General features: G+C 37.0%; 1 protein-coding gene across 1 annotated transcript in view; it reads right to left on the bottom strand.

Moving 5' to 3' along the window:
* pcdh11 (protocadherin 11) overlaps nt 1-26,711 on the bottom strand; it is a 156,606-nt gene that overhangs the window by 47,468 nt on the left and 82,427 nt on the right. Inside the window, exons 5-6 of the mRNA XM_030145097.1 lie at nt 20,410-20,445; nt 5,923-6,121 (exon numbers count right to left, since the gene is read on the bottom strand). Coding sequence (XP_030000957.1) covers nt 5,923-6,121; nt 20,410-20,445 — 235 coding nt within the window. The remainder of the gene's footprint in view (nt 1-5,922; nt 6,122-20,409; nt 20,446-26,711) is intronic.

Below are 26,711 nucleotides of genomic sequence, written 5' to 3'. Positions count from 1 at the left end.
GTTTTTTTTTCTGTACAATAAACTGAGCTTCATGTGCAAAAATGCTGCAATGCTCCTTTAAAGAGCCGTTTATACTGTATTTGCATATTCAATTTATGACAGTGCTCACCTGTATCATCACAGTGACCCAAATCCTGCTCAAATTTTTTCAGTGATGGTGCTAAAACACTAAAGAGTAGAATAAAAACCCAACAAAAGCCTTTTATGATCTTTTAGGACTTGTCCTGGTGAGATCTGTTTGATTGTACCAGAAAGCTGTCTCAACTTCACAGAGGACTTTGGCAAGGCAACAAAGAAGAGTCCTAATACTCTGAAAAGGAGGTTTCTAACGTGACACTTTTGAGTCGTTTGAAGGAGGGTGGAGAGAGATTTCTGCGAGCTGAGTTGACTCCTCAAGATCAATAGCTTGTCTCTCTCTGAGACAACTGGTGTGGCATTTGAACCAGATAAAACAAGGGTTCCCCTCCACCTCACCTCTGAGAACAGAGCACTTCCACCAAATCCCAGTCGGTTGAGAAGGATACAGAAGAGTCCATCTAAATCCCCGTCTGACTCAGCGCCAGACCCCCGGCGGTCAAAAAAAAAAAAAGGGGAGAGGAGGGGAAAAGAAAAAACTTAAATCATCTTAAAAGGAAAGGTCCAATCTACAGTATGTAGGTTAATACTCACTGTTGCTTCATTTAGCTCTGTTGCAGGCCCACTGGGGCCGCTGTAAAAAGTTCTGGGAGCCAGAAGGCACAAAGGCTTTTATTTATTTATATCAGTGAAAATATAGCAGGAAGCAAACTGGTGCAAATGATGTGAAAAAATAGAAGTTTAAAGAAGTTATCTTGTAGATAGTGGTATAACTGCAAGAAAAAAGAATGGGCTGAATTATCAATTTATGTGCTGCATGAATTAAACATACACATCCCTGCCAGGATATCTGTGATAACATGACAATATGCAAGGTCATGATGTGAAATGACTGAGAAGTGCATCCTCCCATCGTTTAACAACTAGAAACAAGGTTCCCTTAAGCGTAGAATCTCATTCTTAATTACCGGAGTGAAACTGCTCATTTGTCAACAGTAGATATTACATGGGGTGACACCAGTAAATGGTTACACTGGCAGCTCCTGCTTTTATCAAAGAGGATGTCTGCATATAGTAATTTTACATGAAAAAAAAAAAGCCTAACACTTCATCAAATTTCTAACCTGTGGTCAGCCAATTATCTGGATCTTACTACAATGCTCAACTTGTAACTCTCAGAACAAGGGTGCTCTTCTCTCTTGCATGTCAGCTTAGTCTTTCCCCCTGGTCGCTGATGACATTGTAACACTAATTACAACTAATTGTTCTATGCTGAATGGATTTAGTCACATTGCAAATGATATGCCATTGGTCAGTGTCACAATGTTTCCACAAAAAAATTCAATGGGGAATGGAAATTTGCACAAATGAATGTAATTAAGAAGCACATTTATTACTTCTAATTGCATATGAGAACCCTCAAAGTGAAACTGAGATTGGAGTCATATGAATAATTAATGCAGCTAACTGTACTGAATGGTATGCCGTTGTTGCCGTCAAATAATGATGTGCTAAAGCATTGGTATGAATAACAAAATGTATTTCTACTGTTATGCAGTAAGGCCGGACAAGCTAAGCTGTAGAAATACAATTACAAGCATCCAAGTTTTTTGTGCCTCTATGTGAAATCCTTTTATTCATGGGTAGATTGTGTCTAGACAGTTGCATTCCAATCTTAGTGCAGCCTGGGCATTGGCAGCTAGACGTACTGGGTAGACTTTGAGGAAGAAGTATTAAAAATTCAAATGGTACCAACGTGTTTGGCACACTAGATCAAGTCAAGTGGCCTTTTCCAAAGACAAGAAAAAGGGCAGTTGTAAATCAGTCAACTGGAAATTCAGTCGGAAGGCTATTATGAAAATTTTGGACCTACAGAAATCAAAGAGTTGAGAACATTACCCCCACAGTATGAGCTCAGCAAGCCTTTAATCAGATTATATGTCTGCTGGCATCAGGAATAATATATTATGTGCTACATGAGCCTTCGAAGCAAAACGCAAAATATGGAAAATAATTTAAATGTCAAGCAAAAATCATTTATTGAAATCCTTTGATTGATAAAGCCATTCCCTTTTTTATAAAAAAAAAAAAAAAATGTCTGCGCTTTTATAATACACTACGCAGCACACTCAAAAGTATAATCTTATTAAAGTTGCAGTGTTTAAAAAGGATTGACTTATTTTAATCGCAGATTTAGATCTTAGACAGACAAGGTGTAAGCTGGTCATTTGAAAGCCATATGCCACAGATTAAGATACGGCGCTATAACGTACAGCTTTTTCATCTTTCTCCCAATGACTAATGCACTACTTCAAAACTGACTTCAGTGAGCTGCTTGTAAGTGGGCAAAAGCGCAAGCCCTTAAATCCCTCAACTCCAACAACAGGAGAATGAAATAAGTATATTACAAATCGTCCAGAGAACAAAATTGTGTATTGTTCGAAAAATATGAAGGATTTAGACTTAGGGATTTGCTTCCACTTTGCTGCACTTTGTCTGAGAGCTTAGCACTGTTGGCTGACATGATGATTTCCATCATTCAGCAAATACTATTCGGGACATCATTAAGCATCAACTAGCATCGACTGAACTGTACAGGGTGTTCAGAATTAATAAGTACAAGAAATGAAACAAATAAAGAGAAAAACCAAAGTGATCACAAATGCATTCACATCACTCAGAACAATACCATGGGCCATAACAATGGAAATGAACAATGCACAAAAATACACTGCACAATATCTGAGCTAAAGTGGGTCAAGAATGCCATTTTCATCAGCTGGATTCATTTGGTATTTCATCCAGAACAACATGACTCAAAGTGATTTCGAGCTAAGGTCAGTTATTCTCAATGCCTCCAAGTTGAACCTCTGAAAAATTAAAACCTAGAATACTACCGTGCTGATTCACCAAAAAAAAAAAAAAAAAAAAAAAAAAAAAGCAGAACAGCATCGCAATTCCTCTTTTTCATGTTAAGATGCACTGCATATCATTACGCATTCCTGTTTTTGATGTTTTGATGAAGTGTTGCAATTTGGCCAAAAGGGACAGGTACTATTCATCATGTGTAATTGTTCTGGATGTTTAGCTCAGTAAAAGCCAGCTGTCAGACCGATGTGAGCTGGGCCTAAAACTGCACATACTAATGATATTAATTTTTAGCTTTTATCTGTTTGTTAAGACACTCGAGAAAATACCTTTAGAAAACCTTTGGAACAATGTGTGACAAAAGAATAGACAGCAGAAGACTGATGGCGGGGTGGTGAAGTAAGCCTAGAGGGGGAAGCAAGAGCCCATAAAATGAACAGCCGCCTTACTCATAAATAATAGAAACATAAAATGTCATATGAACTTTATTTCAAGAGTGGGTGGTCTAATAAAGATGCAGGTTTAAAGAGGAGTTGAGAAATTCATTGTCATAAGAAGGCCACATGGCTTGCCTTTGGCACAGACAATTGCTCAGTGCAAGTTGACATTCAGGTCCGAGCTTAAGCACCTTTACGAAACAATACCGCTTCTGACTCAGGAAATTTTAACTCTCTACCCTCGCTTGATTCTTTCAATCTCTCCCTTCTATTTCTTCCTCTTCACTTAGACTCATTCCATCTCCTTTCCCCTATTTCCACTTTTTCCTTGTTCTTTCTGCTTTACAAATTGAGACGACATGATAAGAGATTGCCACCGCCACACCAGCCTGGTGCTCATTGATAAAACCATATCTAATCCATCTTAGGCCCCCCCTCTGTCACCAACAGACTCATCTCTGAGACGGTCAACATGCACAGGATCCATCTCGGTTTTTGAACAGACTAGCACAGAGTCAGAGTTTATCTTTAAAGTTCTAGAAGAAGAAAATGGAGCCAGATGAAACAGACAACTTTCACTCTGTCTTCAAATAATGTGTGTGTGTGTGTACAAGTGTGTTAAATCACCTACAGGGAAAGGGAAGAGTTATCTGAATTTCAGGTAAGGATGCATGTCCTTTAAAAATGTATTTATGTTAATGTTGCACAAATATTTAATTAGGCACATTTCTCAAGGAAGCCTGAAAAGATAAGGCAAACAGAGTTCTACACGGATTTCCTGATGAACTTTGTACGTTTGGGTAAAATTATTCAAATGATTCCGATACAGTGTTGACACACTTCTAAACTATGATCATGTCACGTATCAGTCGTGAGTTCGACACTGGCTTTAATAACGTTCCCTGCCTGATAAGAATACAACAGAGCACTGAAGTAGGCTTTGTGGTTAAATAACGAAAATGAGTTTTCTAATAATCAACTGCTAATATTAGACTTTGATATGAAACCGTCAGTTATTCTCTTTACAGTCTCACTCTACTGTATGTTTTAATGCAGCAATTTATAAAAGTACACATGCATTTACAATGTTAGCGTGGTCCTCTCTCTAAAACTAATGCACTTTAACAAATATTACCCCAGAGGGAAAGTGGGTAATAACTTCAGTATTTGAGTGAGTTTATGAAGTATGAGATGTTTATGTCACTGAATATTAATAAGATGATGAGCAATTGCCTGTGTATATAAATGAATCACATACATGAATCACTGCTGTCACCATAGTGATTCAATTAATGAAACCAGCTGGGAAGGAGAGGCTGATCATTAGATATCTTTATATATTTGTGTTTGGGAAAAAGAAAGTCAGCTGGTTCAGAAAAACAAAACAACCAAAAAAAAAAAAAAAAAAAAAAAAAAAAAAGAAAAGAAAAAAGACTTCTTGCTTGCTCCAACTTGTAACATCCTCTTATCAAAAAACAAAAAAATCACATTGGGACAGACATTTAAATAAACAGGAAGCTGTCTCCAGGATGTCACCCATCTTGTCTAATGCTTAACAAATGCGTTCACACTCACGCTCACACTCACAGTCACACTCCAGTCCTGGACCCGTCAGTGCAGCTGCTGGGGAGGCAGATGCACGGAAGGCTGTTGTCTCACTTACAGCTATGACACAATGGATACTGCATGTAGGTGTCCACATAGAGGAGTCTATTTCTAATGTCCTGTCCTTATGTAAAACATTTTGAACATTGAGACGCACGGGGTCAGTCCAGGAAGGGAGGTCTGGTCCGATATAAGTCCTCATCTAGTCAGAAACAGCCAGAATATTAAATATGATTCACCAGAACTTGTACATCATATATATATATATATATGTGTGTGTGTGTGTGTGTGTGTGTGTGTGTGTGTGTGTGTGTGTGTGTGGGTTGGGTATATGTCACAAGGACGTATGGATAGGGAGCCTAAAATAGTTGTTCATTTTAAGGCAGAGTACAATTATTTCTGCATTATCTCACTGGCATGCTGGTGGGGAACATTTTTTAGGATTTACACAACTGGAGGAACAACTTTGGGTTTTCTGTTGTGTCTTAAGCACTGTTTTTCTTGCCTTCAGCCAGTTATTTAAGCAATGATTCTAAAAAATCTGTTGTATATGTATGAGGAAGAAGTTGTGTATCGTTTTGTTCAATGGACCTTTTTATGGAGAGCATCATTGGGCAGTAAGCCATGCAGTGACAGATGTCTTGTGAATCATTTGAATAAATTCAGCGGCAGACTTCCGATTTCAGAGGTGTAATTCCCCTTATATCTTTCCCCTTACACATTTCATGAAAAATGGCGTCTTTTTTTTAAGGCGGTGTTTTTACTATGAAATCACAGCTGTAATCTTAGTAAATAAACTTGTCGTCTAAAAACGCAGATGACACCACAAAAAAAGGGAAACGGCTTAAATGACAAAAAAAAAAAAAAAAAAAAAAAAAAAAAAAAAAGATAATAATATCGCAGATTTGTCTGGTGAATGTAAGAAAATCTCACTCACTGGACTCTGGGTCGGAGTTGCCGTCTCCCTCGGTGCGGCTGTTAGGTGATGTTTGCTCATAGTACTCCTCCTGGGGGAAGCTCAGGGGAAGGGGCTGGGTGGTGCTGGTTGTGCTGCTTGGCTCTGGGTCTCCTAGACCGCTGTCACTGCAGCTCTCCTGGGATCCGTCTGGAAGATGGAATGTCACACGCCGCTGGGTCTGCAACACACCAACAAACATGTTCAATTAAATACACTTTGAACTAACAAGTACATGACTGCAGTGCATTGGGTTTGGTGGGGAATAAAACCATCAATGATTATTCGCATTTCACGTGTCATGTCCAGGTCTGTATCATATAATTGAGACTTAGCATTAGTGTTTGTTTTTTTTTCTTTGATTAAAAAAATAAATAAATAAAAATACAAGGCAGATTTTGAGGTAGCAAAGGTAAGTCATCTTAAAGGGTGGTGCGGGAATCCAAATATGTACAGTATGTAAATGGATTCAACTAAAGATAAAAAAATGAATAAAATAAAATAAAAATACTTAAAAATGCTTTTTTTGTATAACGCGCCTTACATCAGGGAGATGTTTGAATGTAGGAAAAGTCAGTATAGCCTCAGAGGAACCAGCATTTTTAAAAAAGCTAAGGGAAGAACAATTTTAAAAAAAAGTTGATGTATTTCCATTAGTGGGGTTAATCTATGGAATGGCCTGGAGGATCGATTAAAACAGTCTAAAACAATTAAAACTTTTAAAAAGATGTACAAATTAACTATTATTCAAAAATATAGAGCTCAGGATTGACTAAAAAAATACTTGTTTCAAAGACTAGCATCAAAATTGGTAGTTGAGATAAGGACATGATTTACCTGAATTCAATTAAATATGTATTCTCTTCTGTTGTATATTTGGCATTGATTACACTGATTTTGTAATTTTTTTTTCATTGTTTGTTTTCATGTGGAAACATTGTGTTAATTGTAAATAGGGTTAAGCAAAATAAGTCTTTACCTCAGGCTAAACCCTTTCGGTCCCATTGTATATGGAACAATGGATGAGTTGTTTTTGTTTGTTGTTTGAAGTAATTAACTACCAAATAAAGTGCTACTGCTATTACTACTACTATAAACACTCGACTCAAATGTTCCTAATACACAACAGGAACAAGACTAGTGTTGAAACAAAGCAAAACTGCCTTTTGAACAGTAAAATGTGTCGAAATAAATCAATCATCATCATTAAAAATCACAATATTCTAATAGTAGGCAAGTTCTGCTCTGTAAATACACTTTTTCCCATAAAGTTGGAATAAAACATTTGTATCTTTTCTTTAGGGCTGTCAAAATTAACGCATTAATGAGGATTAATCCATCATCATGATTAATCTGATTAAAAATTTTAACACGAGTAACCCATCTGTAGCGCAGAATGACTCTGAATGTCTCTGCCAACACATTTGGGACAGTTTCTCCAAGTAGAGCTAGTGTCGCACATGCACAAATGTGCAGCTAATCCAGTCGTGACAGGCAGCAGAACCAACCCATAAAGATGGAAGACGCTAAACAGCATGTTGGCCCTCTGGATGGAAATAAGAGGACAAAAAAGTTTCAAGTTGTTTTGTTGAAGGTGTTTAATAAATACATTAAGTGCATATATATTCTATTATTTCTTGAGTCTGTTTGCTCATGCATAATGAAACATACAGGGTGGGGAAGCAAAATTTACAATATTTTGAGGCAGGGATTGAAAGACAGTGTATGACCAATTAGTTTATTGAAAGTCATGATAATTTATTTGCCACAAGAAAATTGACATAATAGAAAAGGTTTTTATTCTATGTGTCCTCCTTCTTTCTCAATAACTGCCTTCACACGCTTCCTGAAACTTGCGCAAGTGTTCCTCAAATATTCGGGTGACAACTTCTCCCATTCTTCTTTAATAGTATCTTCCAGACTTTGTCGTAATAGTTTTGCTCATAGTCATTCTCTTCTTTCCATTATAAACAGTCTTTATGGACACTCCAACTATTTTTGAAATCTCCTTTGGTGTGACGAGTGCATTCAGCAAATCATACACTCTTTGACGTTTGCTTTCCTGATTACTCATATGGGCAAAAGTTTCTGAAAAGGTATGGATAATAGTGTTAGGTATGATTATGACATCAATATATGTTTGGTTTCAAAACAATTGACACAGTGCCTGCTGAGAAAAAACAACTAAATGTTCATTGTAAATTTCGCTTCCCCACCCTGTATGTAATAGGAAGAAAACAAGAAATGTGAACTAACAAGTACATGACTGCAGTGCATTGAATTTGGTGATGAATAAAACCATCAGCTGTTTAGATGTATTTCATGTGTCATGTCCAGGTCTGTATCATGTAACTGAGACAGTATACCCTGTAAAATCACGCTACTCAAGTGTTCTTAATGCACAACAGGAACAAGATTAGCATTCAAACAAAGCAAAACTGCATTTTGAAAAGTTAAATGTGTTGAAATAAATCAATCATCATCAATCAAAATGACAAGATTCCAATAGTAGACAAGTCCTGCTCTGTAAATACACTTTTGCTCATGAAGTTGGAATAACATATTTTTTCTTTCCTCATGAATTAGGAATAAAAAGAGTAATTTTCTTGAAATTTAAATTATTCCAACTCTATGGGCAACACTGTATAATACAACATAAGCTATTCTTAATGCAAGAGGAATGAGATGAGTGTTACAGTAAAGCAGCACTAGTAACCTCTTGAAAAATAAAAATCAGATCAATCAATTTATAATCATCAATCAAAATGACAATATTCTAATACAAGGAGACAAATTCTGCTCAGTAAATAATTACAACAATTGCCCTAGAGATGATACGGAGTAAAGGAATAAAACAGTTTTGAATACTTTTGGTTGATTCATTGTTTATCTCAATACTTTGTTGAACTTGTGGACATTATGGCAGTTTATTTTCACAAGTACAGTAAGAAGCATAAGAGAATATCTACCCTTCATCACATACTGGAGACATTCTTTTAGAACAGTTGCTAAAGCTGTTCTCATTAAAAACTGCACACAGCCTTATTCTCTGAAGGGTCAGTGTCCAGTGTAACATAGACATCCATTTGGGTTTTGAACGTAACCATTTAATGCTTTTAGCTCCACAATCTAAATTCCTTTTAGCGCCACAGTGTCTTTCGGTTCTGCAAATAGAACCTTTATAGAGCTTTACTGAGCCACTACGATGATGTAAAGCCTTTTTAATATCGTTTTTGTCATTTAATGTTTCTATTGGACGGTTGAAAGTAGAGACATGTCAGGAAATGAGCAAAGAAATATAACAACATGCATCAAATACACCAGAAAGGAGGAAGTTCAGGGTCATAACTAAGGATGGGAATCGAGAACCAGTCCTTTTTGAGAACTGCTTCCCAGTAGCTCAGTTCCTTGGAATCGTTTGCCCGGCTGCTTAACGATTCTGCTTATCGGTTCTGTCACACAAATGCTGCATTGCTTTGGTTTAGAACGAAGCCAACGCGGCGTCCATGCAGAAACGCTCCAAAGTATGGCTATATTTCCCGTGAAAAGACACCAGGGCCACTTGAAACACTTGCAAAGCTTCCATTTCTTCAAAGGGGGTAAACACCTCCAATATGTTCAAACATTTGTCCACACAGCATGGAATTCATTTGCAGGAATGTCGCGTGTTTGATACACTACTTAGTGACACTTGTGAATCTAGCAGCGGAGCGAACACCAGGGTGTCATCCGGGCCCGGTTCTGGGGGGGCAAAAATCCTGCCCCCTCAAATAAAAGTTTCCAAAGGTAGGGATAAGGAAAATGATGTGCACAGCAGCAGGAGACATAGAGGAATCAGTTTCACTTTTACTTTCACTTTGTATGGTGGTATGGTGTGACCTGCCCCCAAACCGGGCCCAGTGTCTTCTGTTATTATTATTTGCAAGGTGTGATTTGTTGGGGGGGGGGGGGGTTAACAATCAACTAATTGAAATAACAGGCAGGTTGTGACAGTTTTTTTTACACCTACACTACCAGTCAAAAGTTTGGACTCACCTGGTTTTTCTTTATTTTCATGACTATTTACTTTGTAGATTCTCACTGAAGGCATCAAAACTATGAATGGACATATATGGAATTATCTAGTTAAAAAAAAGTGTGACATAACTCAAAGCGTGTTTTATATTTTAGATTTTTCAAAATAGACACGTTTTGCTTTTATTACTGCTTTACACATTCTTTGGCTTTCTCTCGATGAGCTTCATAAGGTAGTCACCTGAAATGTTTTCCAAAAGTCTTGAAGGAGTTCCCAGTGATGCTGAGCACTTGTTGACCATCAGCGGTCCATCTCATGCCATTAAAATAAGAAGGTGTGTCCAAACTTTTGACTGGTAGTGTATATCCTACATCACTGACACTAACATTCACCTTGACTGAACTGTCGGCAGTCTCAGAATTCACCAACGTCCCCATGCACTGGGGCTCTGTACTGGGGTAAACGTGACAAATTCATAGGGCCCAGCATTTGTGTGTCCAGTAGATACAGGTTAGAAGTTCTGAAAATTTCATGTAAGATCCGCTGTATAATAGAGGAATAGAACCCGAGACTTGGACGTTGAAAATATGTAGTTTCACGTTCGTTTCACGCCAGCGTTAGTTACCTTAGTTATGGACCGCACCCCCACGTATATAACTGCCCCCCCCTCCAGCAAAAAAAAAAAAAACAAAACATTCCCCCTTCTGTTTTTTTGACAAATCGCACACTGATTATTTGTGCATACTGTATATGTTATGTTTTCTGTGCAGAGATGGAAATATAAAAGACGACAATGCAAACAAACCCTTTTGTACTCTTTTATTCCCTCACCCAATGAAAATCGCTAAAGAATCGGATCAATAAGCAAAATTGATAATGGAATCGGAATTGTTAAATTCTTATCAATTCCCATCCCTTATCACAACCTTAAAATCTAGGCCATTACATCCCAAATATTAAAATCTGAAGTGGTTAAAACTCTGACTTGGCCAGATTATCCTTTTTTTTTTTTTTCGGTAAAAAATTAATGTTCTTGCTGTTTGCACAATAAATAATTAGAAAAATAACACACATCCTGTTAGAGCTGTGTGCTGTTTTATCATAAAAAGTAGTGTTTAAATCTTCCACTTAAATCTGTAGTGCTTCATAGTTTTTTGGTGTCATTGGGCAAAAATTCCATAATTACCTTTCAGCATATTATAATTCAAGAGGTCCAAGAGGAAACAAGGATTCAACCCACTTCTGTGATCTATTTTTGGGCTGCAGAAAATCTATCCTGTGGTATAGACTTTGGCTCACAGGTGTTTTCCAGACAGGTAGAGGTCTAATATGTGATTGACAGCTGTAATTACTGATGACTGATCAGACTGACTGAGATGTGTCTACACTGTTGTTCCATCAGGATCATTTATCCTTTTATTTAATCTTTTGATTTGGACTGAAACAACGGAGCTGCATCCTGATGACGTGAGACAGGCCTCTACTCTGACAGTGTTTAAGTCCAGGCTGAAAACGGTTTTGTTCAACTGTGCATAGAACAACTGAAAGGGTTCTATTTGCACTCTTCTCTTGTACTTTATTTTATTGATTATTATTCATGTTTTATTGATAATGTGTTAATTGTAATTGTGTGTTTTTAATCTGTCTTTTTTCCATTTTTGTAAAGCACTGTGAATTGCCCTGTGTATGAATTGTGCTATACAAATAAATCTGCCTTACCTTGCCTTGCCATTAGGAAGATGTGTATTTAATTGCACTGAACAAACTTCCACATTCCTTATTCCTTATCTTCATATTCTCATTTGTTCTTGGTGTGTTTTGTATATGAATGTGTGTCTGTATGTAACTGTATGCTGCGTACATCTAATCAATAACTGTATATACTTAGGGGATTTTTATGTATTTATGTGATTTCCTGCTGTCATCTGTCTTTACTGTTTGTTGACATTCAGTTTCAGTTCAGTTCACATATTTATTTCAAACCCGCTACCACAGTATAACACTTAACAGATGACAACGTTGGGAACTGATTACAGTGTTCTATTATAACGGTGTAGTTTTTGTTTGCCATTGCAGATGGGATGCACTGTTGCAAGGACAATAAATCTTAATTTTAATTTACATTTCATTTGCAGTATATCAATGTTCTTCAAGTAAAACGCACCTGATTACTTTTATACTGCACCTTGTTTATTTTATACTTTAGATTTGAACTTTAGAGTTTGGTCTATTTTTTGCAACTGTCTATTTATACTTGTTCTCTGTAATGGGATTTTATTTTATTTTATTTTATTTTTTTACCTTATTAAGTCTGTTTTCTATCAGCGTACACTTTATTGGTTCTATTCTATTCTATTCTAAAATATTCTATTCTAAAATATCCCATTCTATTCTATTCTATTCTATTCTAATTTCCACCACTTTTTCTTTGATTTTGGCTGCTGAGCTTTAATGTAAGAGGATATATATTACACTGGGAGCTGTTAAAGGTGATTTTTACATCCAAACTAATGTTAACAATAAATTCAGATATTTGTATATTTGTATTTATAAGTCACCAGAGGCACATGCATCTATGCTAACACACAAAGTTTTTCATAACCAACTCTAATGGTGCAGAAGAAGAATAGCACTAATGAACATGTTATTATTTACCCGTCTGTTTAGCAGGTTAGCTGTGTGTTCCCTTATATAATTACACATACTTTAAGTACTGATCCTTGGTTCTCAGGCAAACATTACTCTAGAGACTGTTTAAAATGAGCATAAATTAAGCTAATGTTAACATTATGACACAAAGTCTCAAACTGGTGCTAACAAAGGCATATTCACCAGATCATGTATTATGCAGAAGGATAAGGATAATGTATGAGCGGGAGAAGTGGAAAATATGTGAGTTGATGAGTGAGAGCATTTTAGTAAACTAAGGTGATTAGGTTCATTCATTCAGAGACATTCCAACACATCAGATCAGATTTAACAGTCAAGACGACACTAGAAGATGTTTTTCTGTTTTTCTGCAAGTCGAGGTCATTTCAGTTTCAAAAACATTTACACTGGGATGATGACGAAAGGCTGAAGAGCTTACAAAATTAAAGACCGAAGTCGTGCAACAAACAAATAATAATTGTTCCTAATCAAAACCATGTCCTGTCTAATGTTTGAACATACTGAGCTCACTAATGCTGGGGTAACGCTGCTGGGTCAGACTGACCTAACATTGGGTTAAACATAATTATCCTGTGAACTGGAGTGGAGATTCAGCCTGAACGTGAAGCTCTTAGTTTGCTGCTTCCTGCACTTTTTATACAGATGGAAACATGAGGTGTCACAGTGACTTTGTTCATCTTGATTTTTATTATTACCCCGCCCCCTAGAAGGGGAGGCAAGGGGTATTGTTTTTGGTTTGGTTTGTTTTTCTGTTAACACTCTAGCAGCAAAACGATTATGTGCATTCATACCACATTGGGTTTATAGATTGCCAGTGACCCAGAATTGATGTGGTTATATTTTTTTTTCAAATTTTTAAAGAATTTTTTTTTTTTTTTTTACCATTTACTTATAATGGGCAAAATTTCAAATGTCTATAAAAACATCAATTTTGCTTCAATTTACTTCAAACTTGGCACATATAGAGGGGCAATTGATATGCTGACATCAGCACATGCATAGACATGATGACATCAGCTGGATCGATGCCAAAATAAGTTACAATATGTCCATGGGGCGGGGTTTGTTGTGTCTGGCACCACTTGTTTGTGTAAGTTGCTGATGACAGTGACAACAGATGATTAAATTGTAGCCATTCTATGTAAAAGAAGATTCACAAAATCCCCATGTGTTTACATGGAGTGACATTTGGTAAGAACCCATTTGAATTGATTAGAATTTCCACGTACAAATAGTGTCAAAGAACGAGTGCCAAAAAAGCCTGGTGAAAGGCTGATGTCAAAGTTCAGAACTTTGACAAGAAGATTTAGCTTAGATGTCTTTGTACCACTGCCTATCAGAAAACAAAATAATAATACATTTGTATGTTGAATTTCCTCAAGTAAAAACTGAGTCAATTACAACATGTCTAATAATGAGCGGTCGAGGTTAACACAAAAAAACACAAAAATAAAATAAAATGTGGTTCTTGATTATGGGCTGGGTGAAAAATATCTTCTATAAATGCTGGTGACAGTTGTATAATTTGCTGACACTTACTGACACAATGTTAATTTGTGTAAATTCAAATGAACGCATTCATAAAATAATTCGTCTGTTTTCAGTCACTGCAGGTGTGTGTGATATTTTTCTCTGAAAGTATCATTTGTAGAGATATTAAAGTACCAACTTTTATATAATGACAGCTATAAATGGTTTCCTGCCTCAGAAGTGCCAGAGGGTTTTTACATTATATTTTAGGTTTTGTACATTTCAACGATTTCTATGAGCAGATCAAAAGAGGGTTTCATACTAAATGTGAACAGTTCTATTTATTAAACAGAGGGCATTAGAAATAAAATCCTGCCTCTCATGTAAGCCTCCTTTAAAAATAGCCCTGATACCTCCTCCAGCTGAGGTAAATAAAGGCCAAGACCACTATTTGAGGAAACACAGTAATCACACTGGGCATTGTATGTTATTAGAATTTTAGCTGCTTCATCGGGGCTTTGTTCTCTCTGGCTGGTTCCTACTTTTGTAATATTATGTATATTTTTTATCCATTGTTTTATATATAGTCTAACCCATTAGGGAATTTGTGACTTCAGATTTTTTCAGATCGACTTGTCAATGAAGTCAAAGTCGAGTTGACTAGGTGTATGATGACGTCATCACATTGACAGCAGAGGAACAACACAAACACACAGCTGTTCAACAATGAGCAACTTGTTCTAACATTCACTGGAACATTAACAATGTACAGTTAAGAGCAGAATAAAAAAACTGTAAGACACAAGCATCAACAGTCCTTCTCATACATTTTAACCTAAACAAAACATAGGTTAAAAGCTTGAATTTTCTTTTAAATGTTAGTGAACAACATAAAGTGAGAAAAAGTTAAGACACACAGCATGTTAGAGAAAGAGTGCATTGTCTTAATGAAATAAACAGAATAATAATCCAAAGAATTAATGACATGCTTGTGGTTCAAACATGTTCTATACATGAAATCACGGTATTACAAAAATGTCATCATTAAAATTAAGTAACAATAAAATTGACACTTTGGAATAATCCAAACACATTATTACACAACCAAATTATTAGTCACTATTGGTCGTGCTTGTACGGTTCACAGAACATTACTTAGACCATAGTTTTTCTAGAAGACAGTCAGTTTAGTCATCCTCTGAGTTGTCTTCTTCTTCCTTCAGTCTTGACCTTGTGCTAGTGATACATGTGTCAGGCTTCTTTTTTTTCAACCTGCTTTTGTGGAATTATTTGACCCGCCCAGCAAATAAAGTGACATTTTTTGGACCCGCACCAACCTGACCCAGGTCTGCTGATCCTTGCGCTCCATGTTTTCATGTAAAAAGATGAGAGTATTGTTTTGCGCTGAATGAAGGCTTGCATGCTGTCAGGTGATGGAAGGGAGAGAGAAAATAACACACGACTAGTCGACTCCTACAAAGTAACATCGACTTGTGGCACAGACGTCAATGCGTCGACAAACCGGCTTTTCTGTTAATGCCCTACAACCCATCGCCCAACACAGTGGGTAAAACCCTAAACCTGGTATACTGGTTTATAACAACCCATAGGTTTGACCCAGCACAGAGATGCAGAAAGAACTGAAATTGGGTTAGTTTTAACCAAGCAGTCTTTAGAGTGCACCAGTAGAGTTGTGGAAACCAACATAGTTTGGAGGAAGTGGGTCATGAGGAGGTCAGTAGATTATGTGGCTTAAAGAGAGAGAAAAGAAAGGCACGAGAAACTCTGATTCAGGCCTGTACGGAAGCTCATGAATTAAATCTGCTGTATAGTTGATGTGTGAAAAGATGCCGTGAGACGTGTGAGAAATAAAAATGCTTTGAAGGAGAATGATCATTGACTGTAATATGTAAAGAAGGCCTCCCTTTGCTTACAAAACCCAATTTAACCACTGCTTCAATCTCAGGGGTGCATGAATCTTGATGTTATGGGAAGTATAATTTATAGGTTTTGTACTCCTAGAGAGAGTCTTGGCACACCACCAGCGACAAAAAAAGGCTTATCATCATGAGTTGTGACAACAATGTTCATTTAGGGGTGAGTGAGTAGTGTGAGATGGCATTTATAAGGAAAATACTCGCTTAATTGTATTAAGCATTTTGTATCCCTGACACTGTCACTATCATCTTTACCTGCTTTTAGTCGGAATTATGCCAAAATCGCATCCTGTCACCAGAGGGACTAATTGAAACAGTGACCTCATAACCCAAAAATGATTTCTAGTCTGTTGAGTCCCGCAAATTACTTTTCAGATAATAAACTGACTGTGAGATTTATAATTGAGACTTTCTTTCCTGATAATAAACGAGAATTGTATTAACAGGTTGAACTATGTCCTAGATTTTCCTCCCAATTTAGATGCAAAAAGGAGCTGGAAATGTGTGCGGAGGCTAAGACTTTGATTTGGTGTCTTGTGGATCACAAGAGTCTGGGCATTTTCTCCTGAAAGATGCAGGCCTCTTTGATTTCACTAGTGGTTTACAGAAGTTCATGTTGCGACCTTTCTTTGGAGGTAAAAGAAAGCATATCTGCCTATTGTGGTATCTGGTAAAACAATGTTAGCAGGAACACAAACCACATAGTAACAACAGCGCATATGATCCGACTCCACAGATTTTATGTTTTTGTTTAATTATGTGTTTTCCGTGACGTTTGACAAAGAGAAAAATGAGGAGTGTGCTTTCAGGTAATACTGTCACAGTGGTAAATACTGTAGGTTGAATTTCTGTCTTCACATGATTTCCTGAGTAACATCACACTGTATAGAGGCATAAAACACATAAAATATAATTACGCCCTCAGCGTCAGTTATTGCGTTGAATTTTATTCGGCCCATTATTCAAACTGATAAAAGTTGTTTTTTTTTTTCCTTCTTTTGTGTTTTTTCATATCCAACTGCAGCGCACATGACTATCTTGAGTTTCTTCATCTCTATAGCAACAAAAGCAATATGCAAGCCCTGAATTAAAAACATCATTAGCACATGCTCCTTTAAGCTCGGGAGGAAGAGACGTCTCTGAGTGAATGTTTTTTTTTATTTTGGTCACTATGGTGCATAGATAAAGCTCTTATTGTTGTCTGATAAGGCTAAATAACACCAGGAAAATAGAGAAGGACGATAGAGTGAAATGAGGTCTGGCACTAATGAAGGACGAACTGCCAAAAATGAAGTTAACAAAAAGCTTCATTTAAAAACTATCAGAGAGGGCTGACTAACCTAAATCTACACAATTAGCACCCTGAAAGCACAAACGAGTGGTTTTCAACACTGTGATGTTTAACCAGTTAGCTTAATATTCTATTTACTTGATTCATCTGGATCCTGAGGCCACAAATCACTGTGTGTGTGTGTATGTGTGTGTTTGGGTAAGGAAACGACAGATGAGAAATAAGAAGAAAAATAGAGGGATGGGGGCCATTCAGACAAAAAAACCAAACCAAAACACATTGAATTCTTTGTCGGACAAAAAAAAAAAGTGTTATTGTTGTCTCTATTAGGAAAAAACAAAAGTTGTTATAAAGAAATGTGAAAAAGATGCAATGTAGGACTCTGCAAATGTATTCTTGTTTCTTTATGCATGCAGTGTGATGTGTTCTGCTGTCAAATGAATATAAAGTTCTGCACGGTAGAGAAGCTTTTTTTTTTTTTTTTTTTTTCTTCTCACTCCTCATGGTTTTATTCATTTTCTAAGACAGAGAAGAGATGAATACCTTGTTGGCAAAATCATATACCAGTCGCCGTGTGCCATGTTTGCCCACGCTTTTGAGTAGTCTAAATATCTCCTTGTTCTGAAACAGCTTTGGCAGCTGTTTCTCAAATTAATGGAGAATCCGCAAAAAAAAAAAAAAAAAAAGCAAAGTCCAGGTTCCAGCAAAAGAAAGAGCCCACTTACGGAAGGTTGGCAGCTCAACAGAAAGCATGCTTCCTCTCCACATGACTCTAATTATTGGAAACTTGCTCCAACAACGGCATCCAAAATCTATTAGAACAAACAGCTGTCCATGACAATTAAGACATAATCATTTTGCATAGGAGTGTCTTTATTTTTAGTCTGGTGTTTATTCAAGCCCATTCAAGTTGGTGCCAGATGTTAAGAAAAGCCTAATTTGATTTCACGTTGCACTCAATACTAAGTTGTTTGGATCTACAATATTAATTACAATTAAATACCATTAATTGGTATTGAATAAATAAAAGTTTTGCTCACAGAGGTAATGAAAAATGTGACTAAAAAATTAATGTTGGAATGCAAACATGGCAAACAAAAACAAACATTCAGTGACGAGTCAAGGTGAGTGTTTTGCTAAGCATTATCACTTATTTAAAGAAGCTGCCAGAAATCCATAAAGCAAAGACAAGCTGCGGTAAGAGATATCAAGACCAAACAAAGCCCATTCAGCCAGATAAAACACTGCCTTGAGAAGTATGTACACAGAGATAAAAATGAACAAGAGAGATGCATGCCAAGTTGTACCATATAACAAGCCAGGCAATCCAAAACCTTCCCTCTGGTAACCACCCAGACAATGCGCAGATGGGGCTGGATTTATGGGTTACGGATTAGAACTCCCTTATATTTTTAGATATAGAGGAGGTGAGGCCAAGTGGCTGTAACCTTGTCCTTTAGCAGGCTACCGCATTTTGAGTGTTGTCATTATATATACACTTTTTTCCAACTGCCACTCGCTGGAAATAGCAAAGAAGTCAGTGCTGCACAGAGAGGGACTTGGCTGACAACCACCTCACTTTGAGTGATAAACAGGGACCACTTAGGAGTGAATCAGGGGAGATTGGCTCTGCCATTTCAGATAAGAATCAGCTTGCGGGCACACCTAGACCTGCATAAATCTGTTCAGAGGAGATGGTGCTTTGACATGTTGCACATGTCTTGTACAGAGAAAAAAAAGATGAGCAATGTATTTATTCAAATAACAATCTAAACATAAGTGTCCCACATATTCTGTGTGATGTTTTCCCCATGTCTGCACATGCTGTTCTAGCCAGCCTATTATGTGTGAGGTGATTTGCCACTGTGGGTGAAATGGTGAGTTAGCAGGAACATGCAAGCAGGAGGTGATTCTATCAAGTGGGTTGAGAGATTAGTGGGTTAATCAAATAAATGATTTCACCAGTTGTTGAGTCATTGGCTCAAACAATCTTCTCTGTGAAGCATGAACTGTGACAGCAATAATAACATCCATCAGTGCAAAATGTTATCGAACATTTTATACACAACAGTTAGCACTATCCAATGGTACTAACATAACAGCTTAAATATAAATAAGTGGAAAATATGTTATGAGCATATATTTAATAGAAACATTTAATAACCTTAGAAAATAGAGTGAATGTTCTTTAGACTGAAAACAGAAAAAGTGTTGTGCAGAATTTCAAATAAAAAAAGTCTGAGTAGCTTGTTCCTCTGCAGGAAGAACTTTGACAGCCATGCTCTCATGGACCAAAGCCTGGTGAACTCTGAATATTCCTGTGTGCAGACACGAACTGCAAGCTAAAGAGAGTGTGGAAACAGTGGAAAAGAAACTGAAGATTCAGTGGTCAGATACCACTACATGACTGGATTCACTGAGAAGTCATTCAGTGAAATGGCAGCGTGCCCAGTTAAATATGGATTCTCAAACATCCTATAATAGAGAAAATTTAAAGCAAACACAAACCAATCTAACTAGAGACTCATAAAAAACTCCAGGATATGAATAAAAAAGGGAAAGTTTACAGATATCTTAATGCTATCTCCTGCTTTATAGAACAGGGATGAAAAACATGCAGCGTGATGATTAGAAATATATTTCCAATGTAAAAAGATGAAATTCTAAAAAAAAACAAAAAAAACCCCAGGTCTGCCATGGTTTAGTAATATTAACACAATAATGTGAATATAAATAGAGGGAAAAAATGCTAATTTGCAATTCCGTCATTATTCTTGGATGAGCACCTTGAGAAGGTTTTGAAATAATTCATGTTTAAGCTCAACACATTGCATTTCTGACATCATACAATACTTCATACAGATTTTTGAAACACTCAAACCACAGGACATTTAATTTAGATTAAAGTGACACAGTCTCTATAATGCAACCGACAAAGACTGGTCTGACATGCTGATTTAGAAAAAGAAGTGATTTATAATACAATTACCGGACCAGCAGACAGTACACAATCATGCTCTAATCATTTCTATGAACGCTTACGTACAAGAAAGAGGAAAGAACAACAAAGGGTGTGTAAGACTTACATTCACAGACGTTATCTTGCCAAGTTGACAGGCCTCCTGCAACGACAGAAAAACAGTCATTTCACATAACTGTCTCGCTGTATAGAAGCGTTTTCTGTGGAAATGGATATTTTAGAGCCAGCGAAAGGAAACTTCGCTGGGAACTTTCTATTCTTTTTAAAGTCAGTCAGAGTTCACAATTGACAATATCATAGATCTGAGGGTTTAAAGTTGTTTTTTTTTTTTTGGTTTTTTTTTAAGTGGGAATTGAGATTTAGAATATATATTGATTCCTTACTCAGACACAGAGTTTGTACAGCACTTTTCAGTTCTAATTTGGCACACCAACAAACTGGACTGCACAGAACAAACCCTCTCCCCAGAAATGTAAAGAATAGGCCAGAGCTGACACCCTGACAACACAAGCCATACAACTGACACTTTGATAAAGATGTTTTCTCTGCATGTCATGCAGGAAAGTGAACAGAATATCAAATGGAGCATCAAAAATTAACAATAAACAGCGACAAGCTTCTAAATTGGGAACAAAAGACACCCGCAAGCCGGCAAAATAGCATCCTCTCTCTGGGGACTGAGATAACTCACATAGAGATAAGAGTATTTAATTTTTAATCACCAATTTTGTTTTCTTTGTACTGTGTATAATAATCTGAGTACATGACTTGATTTGCAAAGAAAATAGAAGGAATCTGGCAGTGAGGAACCACTTAGACAGGGGAGCAGCAGAGAGGACTGCTGGGGTGGAACGGTATGACAATGAACAGGAAACAAGTTCATGTCAACAGATTATCCCGCCATAATTGTTCGCCAAGGGATGCTGTTACTGACTGAGCGATAGAGCAACGCACCTTAACTCAAAAACAAAATGGGTCGTCACTGTGGACAGCGACAAAGACGCCTCCAAAGTCCTGAAATATTCTTTTAGAATAAACAGATGGCGGGGAACAGTGTTTGTGAATATGTATAATTTGTGATTTTTCTCACTCACTTTAAGCACTAGACAATGTCATACTGCAGGGGAGCATCTTTTAGTTATTACCCCGCCCCCCCGAAGGGAAGGCAAGGGGTATTGTTTTTGGTTTAGTTTGTTTCTTTGTTTGTTTGTTACTCCAACAGCAAAACTATTGGTTGAATTCATATCACATTGGGTTTACAGATTACCAGGGAAACAGAATAGATATCAATACATTTTGGGAAAAGTAGGTCAAAGTTAAAATGTTTTATGAATTTTGACAAAAAAAATTATGAGCAAAAAATTTCAAATGTCTGAAGCAGCAAAACTTTTGGTTGAATTCATACCAAACTGGGTTTATAAATTCCAAGTGACCCAGAATAGATCTCATTACATTTTGGGAAAAGTTGGTCAAAGTTCAATTTTTTCATGAATTTTATTTTATTTATTTTTTTTATTTATTTATTTTTTTTACTTATAATGGTTGAAATTTCACATGTCTGTAGTGGCGAAAACTATTGATTGAATTCATACCAAACTGGGTTTATAGATTCCCAGTAACCCAGAAAAGATGTAGTTACATTTTGGGAAAAGTAGGTCAAAGTTCAATGATTTTATGAATTTTTTTAACTCCTTTTTTTTCTCCCATTTCCTTATAAAGGGCAGCATTTCAAATGTCTATAAAAACATAAATTTTGTTTCAATTTACTTCAAACTCGGCACATATCATCATCAGACATCAGCACCTGCATAAACATGATGACATCAGCTGGGTTGATGCCAAAATAAGATACAATACATGTGAGGGGCAGGGTTTGTTGTGCCTGGCACCACTTGTTATATTATTTTTTTGGTCAGAATCTTCATTGTTCTGCTCTTCTGAAAACTTCTAATTCTTGCAGACAGGTGCCAAAAAACTTCCATGCAATAATCTATGCTGCAAAGTTAACTACATATGACATGGTGTGTCACATAAATGTAACACTTTTTTATATAAATAACAGAAGACTGGAGAATAAGAAATAGAGACATTCATAGTAAAGGGAGTAGACATATTGGGTGCTTCATTTTAAATATTACCTATTTATGATACATGGCTTCGAAATCATGCATCTAATTTAATTTCATTGCTGTTTTCTTTAAAAAAAACTGAGCAATTGCATTTTTATTTCTTTTTGTGACTCACTGTATTTAACTAACCATTGAAGGAGCCTAATATCTCTAGTGAATTAGTATGAAAATAACCTAAAGGACAGTGAAGAGAGACATTGAGACTGTTTCAGCTGAATTATGTTGGTGTATGACGACTGTTTCCTGACATTTTTCACCTCTGTCTCCACTCAACATGATGTGATGTTAAAGTACATAAAGACATAACCTATTTGGTGTCCTATTTGATTCTAGAGACATACTTACACTTGATTAAGTGTAAAAATCTGTAGCAGACAAGCAGCTAAGTTAATTAACTGACACTGAAGCTGAACTCATAAAAAGGTCGTCCCATTGCCTGATTTGAATAAGGAATGCAAAACGTTTCCATACTTATCCCTTCATATTTCTGTATGGATGTAATTAAAAATAGAATATGGTAACTTTTTTTTTTTTTTTTTTTTTCATTTTTTGCATATTTAAGTAGACTAACAGTCAGATCTTTTTGAGGACTTGCTCATTTGCATCCACTGACTGGTCATTCAAAGCATGATTTTACTTGAGGCTGCCATCATGCAGTTGTTTCTTCTCCAAGTTATGTTTTATTCAACATCTCATGACACATACTTCAAGTTAGAGACCTTACCAACCAATTAAGTATACGATAATGTACATGAGGGATCTGGAAAGGTGACCTGTGGGCGTCTTATATTTAGACGACATTCAAAATAGTAGGTGAACATCTGATTCCTGAGGTCCAAAAATGTGTATGTTTCTCTCTATCTCTCTCTCTCTCTTTTTTTTTTTTTTTTTCTTCTTCGTATGGATTGTTCAGTGACCTTCTCTCTCTGTATGTTCGCCTCTCAAACTAGCGGTTTCAAAGCACCCACATGCAAGCCTGGGAGAGAGTTACGCGTAAGATAACTGCATTTGTTGGTGAACCACATCAAAGTACAGAAGGATGTCTTAGCAAGCATAGGCAGTGCAGCTTGAACCAACCCTTTGATCACCCCAGGCACTCTGATCATTAAAATATTGGATAAATAATTGATTAAAAACACCAGACCTTATTGTGCTCTCTCTCTGTATCCAAATGTATCCCAATTTTGAGACACAGCGGTTGTACAATAGCGAATATGGGCACCATTAAGAACATATGGTGGGCTACATACACTAAATCTAAAGAATGTTCTCAACGTATACACAAATCGTACACAATTTTTGCTGTTGTGACATAAGCACATGCTGACTACAGTCTTTGAGTCCCCCGGCGCTAAGTTCCAGTCTGAACTGGAGACAAGTTGAAATGGTACAACAACCCTCTTCTCCACTAAGGAGCTTTGCACTGGGATGGCATGTTGGCAGAGAGGCAGAGGGACTGGGTAATAATCAAACAGCATCGAACAGAAGGTAGGTAAGAGTGTATTCCAGCTGTGCGTAGGTGACTGGAGGGTAGCTAATATTACATAGGGTAAAAATCAAACTTGCAGTGCACAAGAAAAAGACAATGAGTCCACTGTGTGCATATCAGGGATATTAAAAAGACAATTTTCCATCAGCTTTTGTAGACTGGCTAGTAAATCAATCTCCCTCAGTACATATGCATTTACATTTAGACTATAAAAATGAATCTAAATTAAAGAAGATGTATTCCCAGAAGCACCCCACACAGCTCTTTATTTATCACTGTATATGCCTCTCAGCAAAAATCCATCACACTGCAAAAGGTCAATTTTCAATATATTTGACAAAGCTACTGGGTTGTCAAGAAAAAAACACAATTTATTGGTAGTTATGAAATGTATGTATTAGTTTTCATTTTGTGGGCCAAGCATACTTTCTAGTGTGCAGCAAACTCTAAAACTATGATCTCAAGGATATAAAAAGCAAAACACACTGAATAGCAGACAGGTAATGTTGCCCAGAAGCTCATCTGTGGATAAGTGTCTGTCACAGGCAATGGCTTGAAAAACATGGAGTGTCGTTTCATTTATAATAAACTCCTTTTGCAATGGGGACTGTTCACATTTATAGCCCCGTGCTCTTGTTTTGTCAAAAGAAACCACAGCTGTGCAGCACAAAAAAAAAAAATATAGTGACAGACATTATAATGAAGAAAAAACAAGTTCGTAACCAAGGAGAAAAGCATAGTCTTGATATTTAAAACAATATTATCAGTCAAAAGATGTTAAAGGTTTGAGGTCAAGCTCTATCTGCGTCTGTGTGAACGTATAACAATTAATCTTCTCTGTCTCATTGATAGTTGGCTGAGTTCAGCTGTTGAGTTCAACTGTCTTTTCAAGGAAACATTATTCATACGTGAAATTAAAACCATGATTATAACATTTAATGACCAAAGTTTAAAAACAATGGTATGATGAGGAACGGTATGCGATACCTTTAAGCTCCATAACAGCCTCGTCCCTGGGGTCCTCACTTTTAATTGTTTAACACTAATGAGATCTACTGTGTCTGTCTCTACAGCCACCCACGAAACAGTTTATTCGTGGTGTAAAAACCTTTGAAGGTGGGGAGAAGCAGATAGTGAGGCAAAGAGACAGGAAGCATGCCTGTTACCCACTGTCTCCTGGGCTGCCAACGTATGCCCTTGCTTATTTCACATTTGTTGTGACTTGAACTTAAGGTTCACTGGTAGGGCTTACTATATGTGCTGCTGCTGTTCAATTCAGCTAGTCTCCCTGCATACAGCCTGTGAAAATAATGGTCAAGCAGGACTTGTCAGGACTACTCAGTATTCCAGAAATGTCAGACTAGTGCCACAGTACGACTTAGAGAGGCTGTTAAGAGACGGTGGGAGAAAAGCATAAGGCCTGCTACCGAGTGGTTATCCCCATGGATAAGATGATGTGCCTGAATTTGTCAATAGAAAGAAAATGACAGCCTTACAGGTGGCCATGCCACAAACAGGCACATGCAGACATATGCCCAGCTAATACAGGATATTCATAAAATAAAAGCTGGGACATGCGTGCCATCTGCTTACGTTAAGACACAAGAGAAGTGAATGTCTCAGCTAAGAGTCAGCGGGCAGAGTTCAAGTTTACATCCCCTATACTTCTGGCAAACGCAGCATGTCTTAGACAGCGTGATAAAACTGTTGCAAACAAAACACCTCCTCATCAAAAGGGGCTAATAAAGTCTTCAATATACTTAAGTGTAGCCTTAGATAAATAGAACCCCTATTTCCCTCTGCATTGGTGTTCAGTTGTCCAAAGCGTATTGATGTGCTTATTGACATTCAATAAAGGGAAAACCTCTCAGCAAACCACACAGAGTGGTGTAAATCCTGTAGACTACTTGACTGAGCACTAGTAGCAACTTTCCCTTTGCACAATTACTAGACAGCAATAATGTCACAGTGTGGTCGAACCAATTTTGATTTACAAGTGGACAACATGTTGCCTTTTCATCAACTTATTATTATTAAGTGGTCTGTATATGTGTGTTTCCCTTGGACAATCCCCCTCTTGGTTCAGTCTTAGTGAGGTATTGATCCTCCCAGTGTACTGGCCCCTCCTGATTTCATTAGGCTATCTGCTGTTAATTACTCCACACTCTAACCTTTTGCTGTTTCATTTGGACCGACAAATTGGGTGAATTAAAAAAGGGGAAGCAGAAAGAGGAAAAGAGAGACAGGGGAAAAAAAAGCTCTCTAGCAGCTGTGCTGGTGGACACCCCACCCCCCACCCCCTCTGTGGCGCTCGTGTCAGAATCCCAAGCGGCGTAATAATTAAAAAAGTTCATCAATGTTCTCTTTGCTCATCAAATTATGCAGAAGGAGACTACTCCAGTAATTGTTGCAGAGGATTCATTTACAAAAACCATACCGGCTAGATCTGGTATGGTTGTCTGGGGAGTTGGAGAATTATGCTTTTTTCACTTCTTTATGTATTTGTAAAAGGTTTCAGCTTCAAGCAAAGTGAACATTAAAACACATTTTATTCATTTATGCATATTTATTTACAACCATCATGTGCCATACATAACTAACCTCTAATTTTGTTTTACACTATTCGAAAAAGCAACACTTCTTTTTACTGACACACCAATTTGTCGTCTTAGGGAAGGTATTAAGGAGTATGATATGACACATAGCTGCAAAGTTATAATTAGACTTTATTTAATACCTTATGTCATGAGATTACATGCGCAGTGCATGGCATCTAAAGCGTACTTAAAT

This window comes from Sphaeramia orbicularis, chromosome 10, assembly GCF_902148855.1.
Source record: "Sphaeramia orbicularis chromosome 10, fSphaOr1.1, whole genome shotgun sequence".
Taxonomy (NCBI): Eukaryota; Metazoa; Chordata; class Actinopteri; order Kurtiformes; family Apogonidae; genus Sphaeramia; species Sphaeramia orbicularis.
Note: the sequence above shows the minus strand (reverse complement) of the source record. Positions and strands in the feature narration are given on the sequence as shown.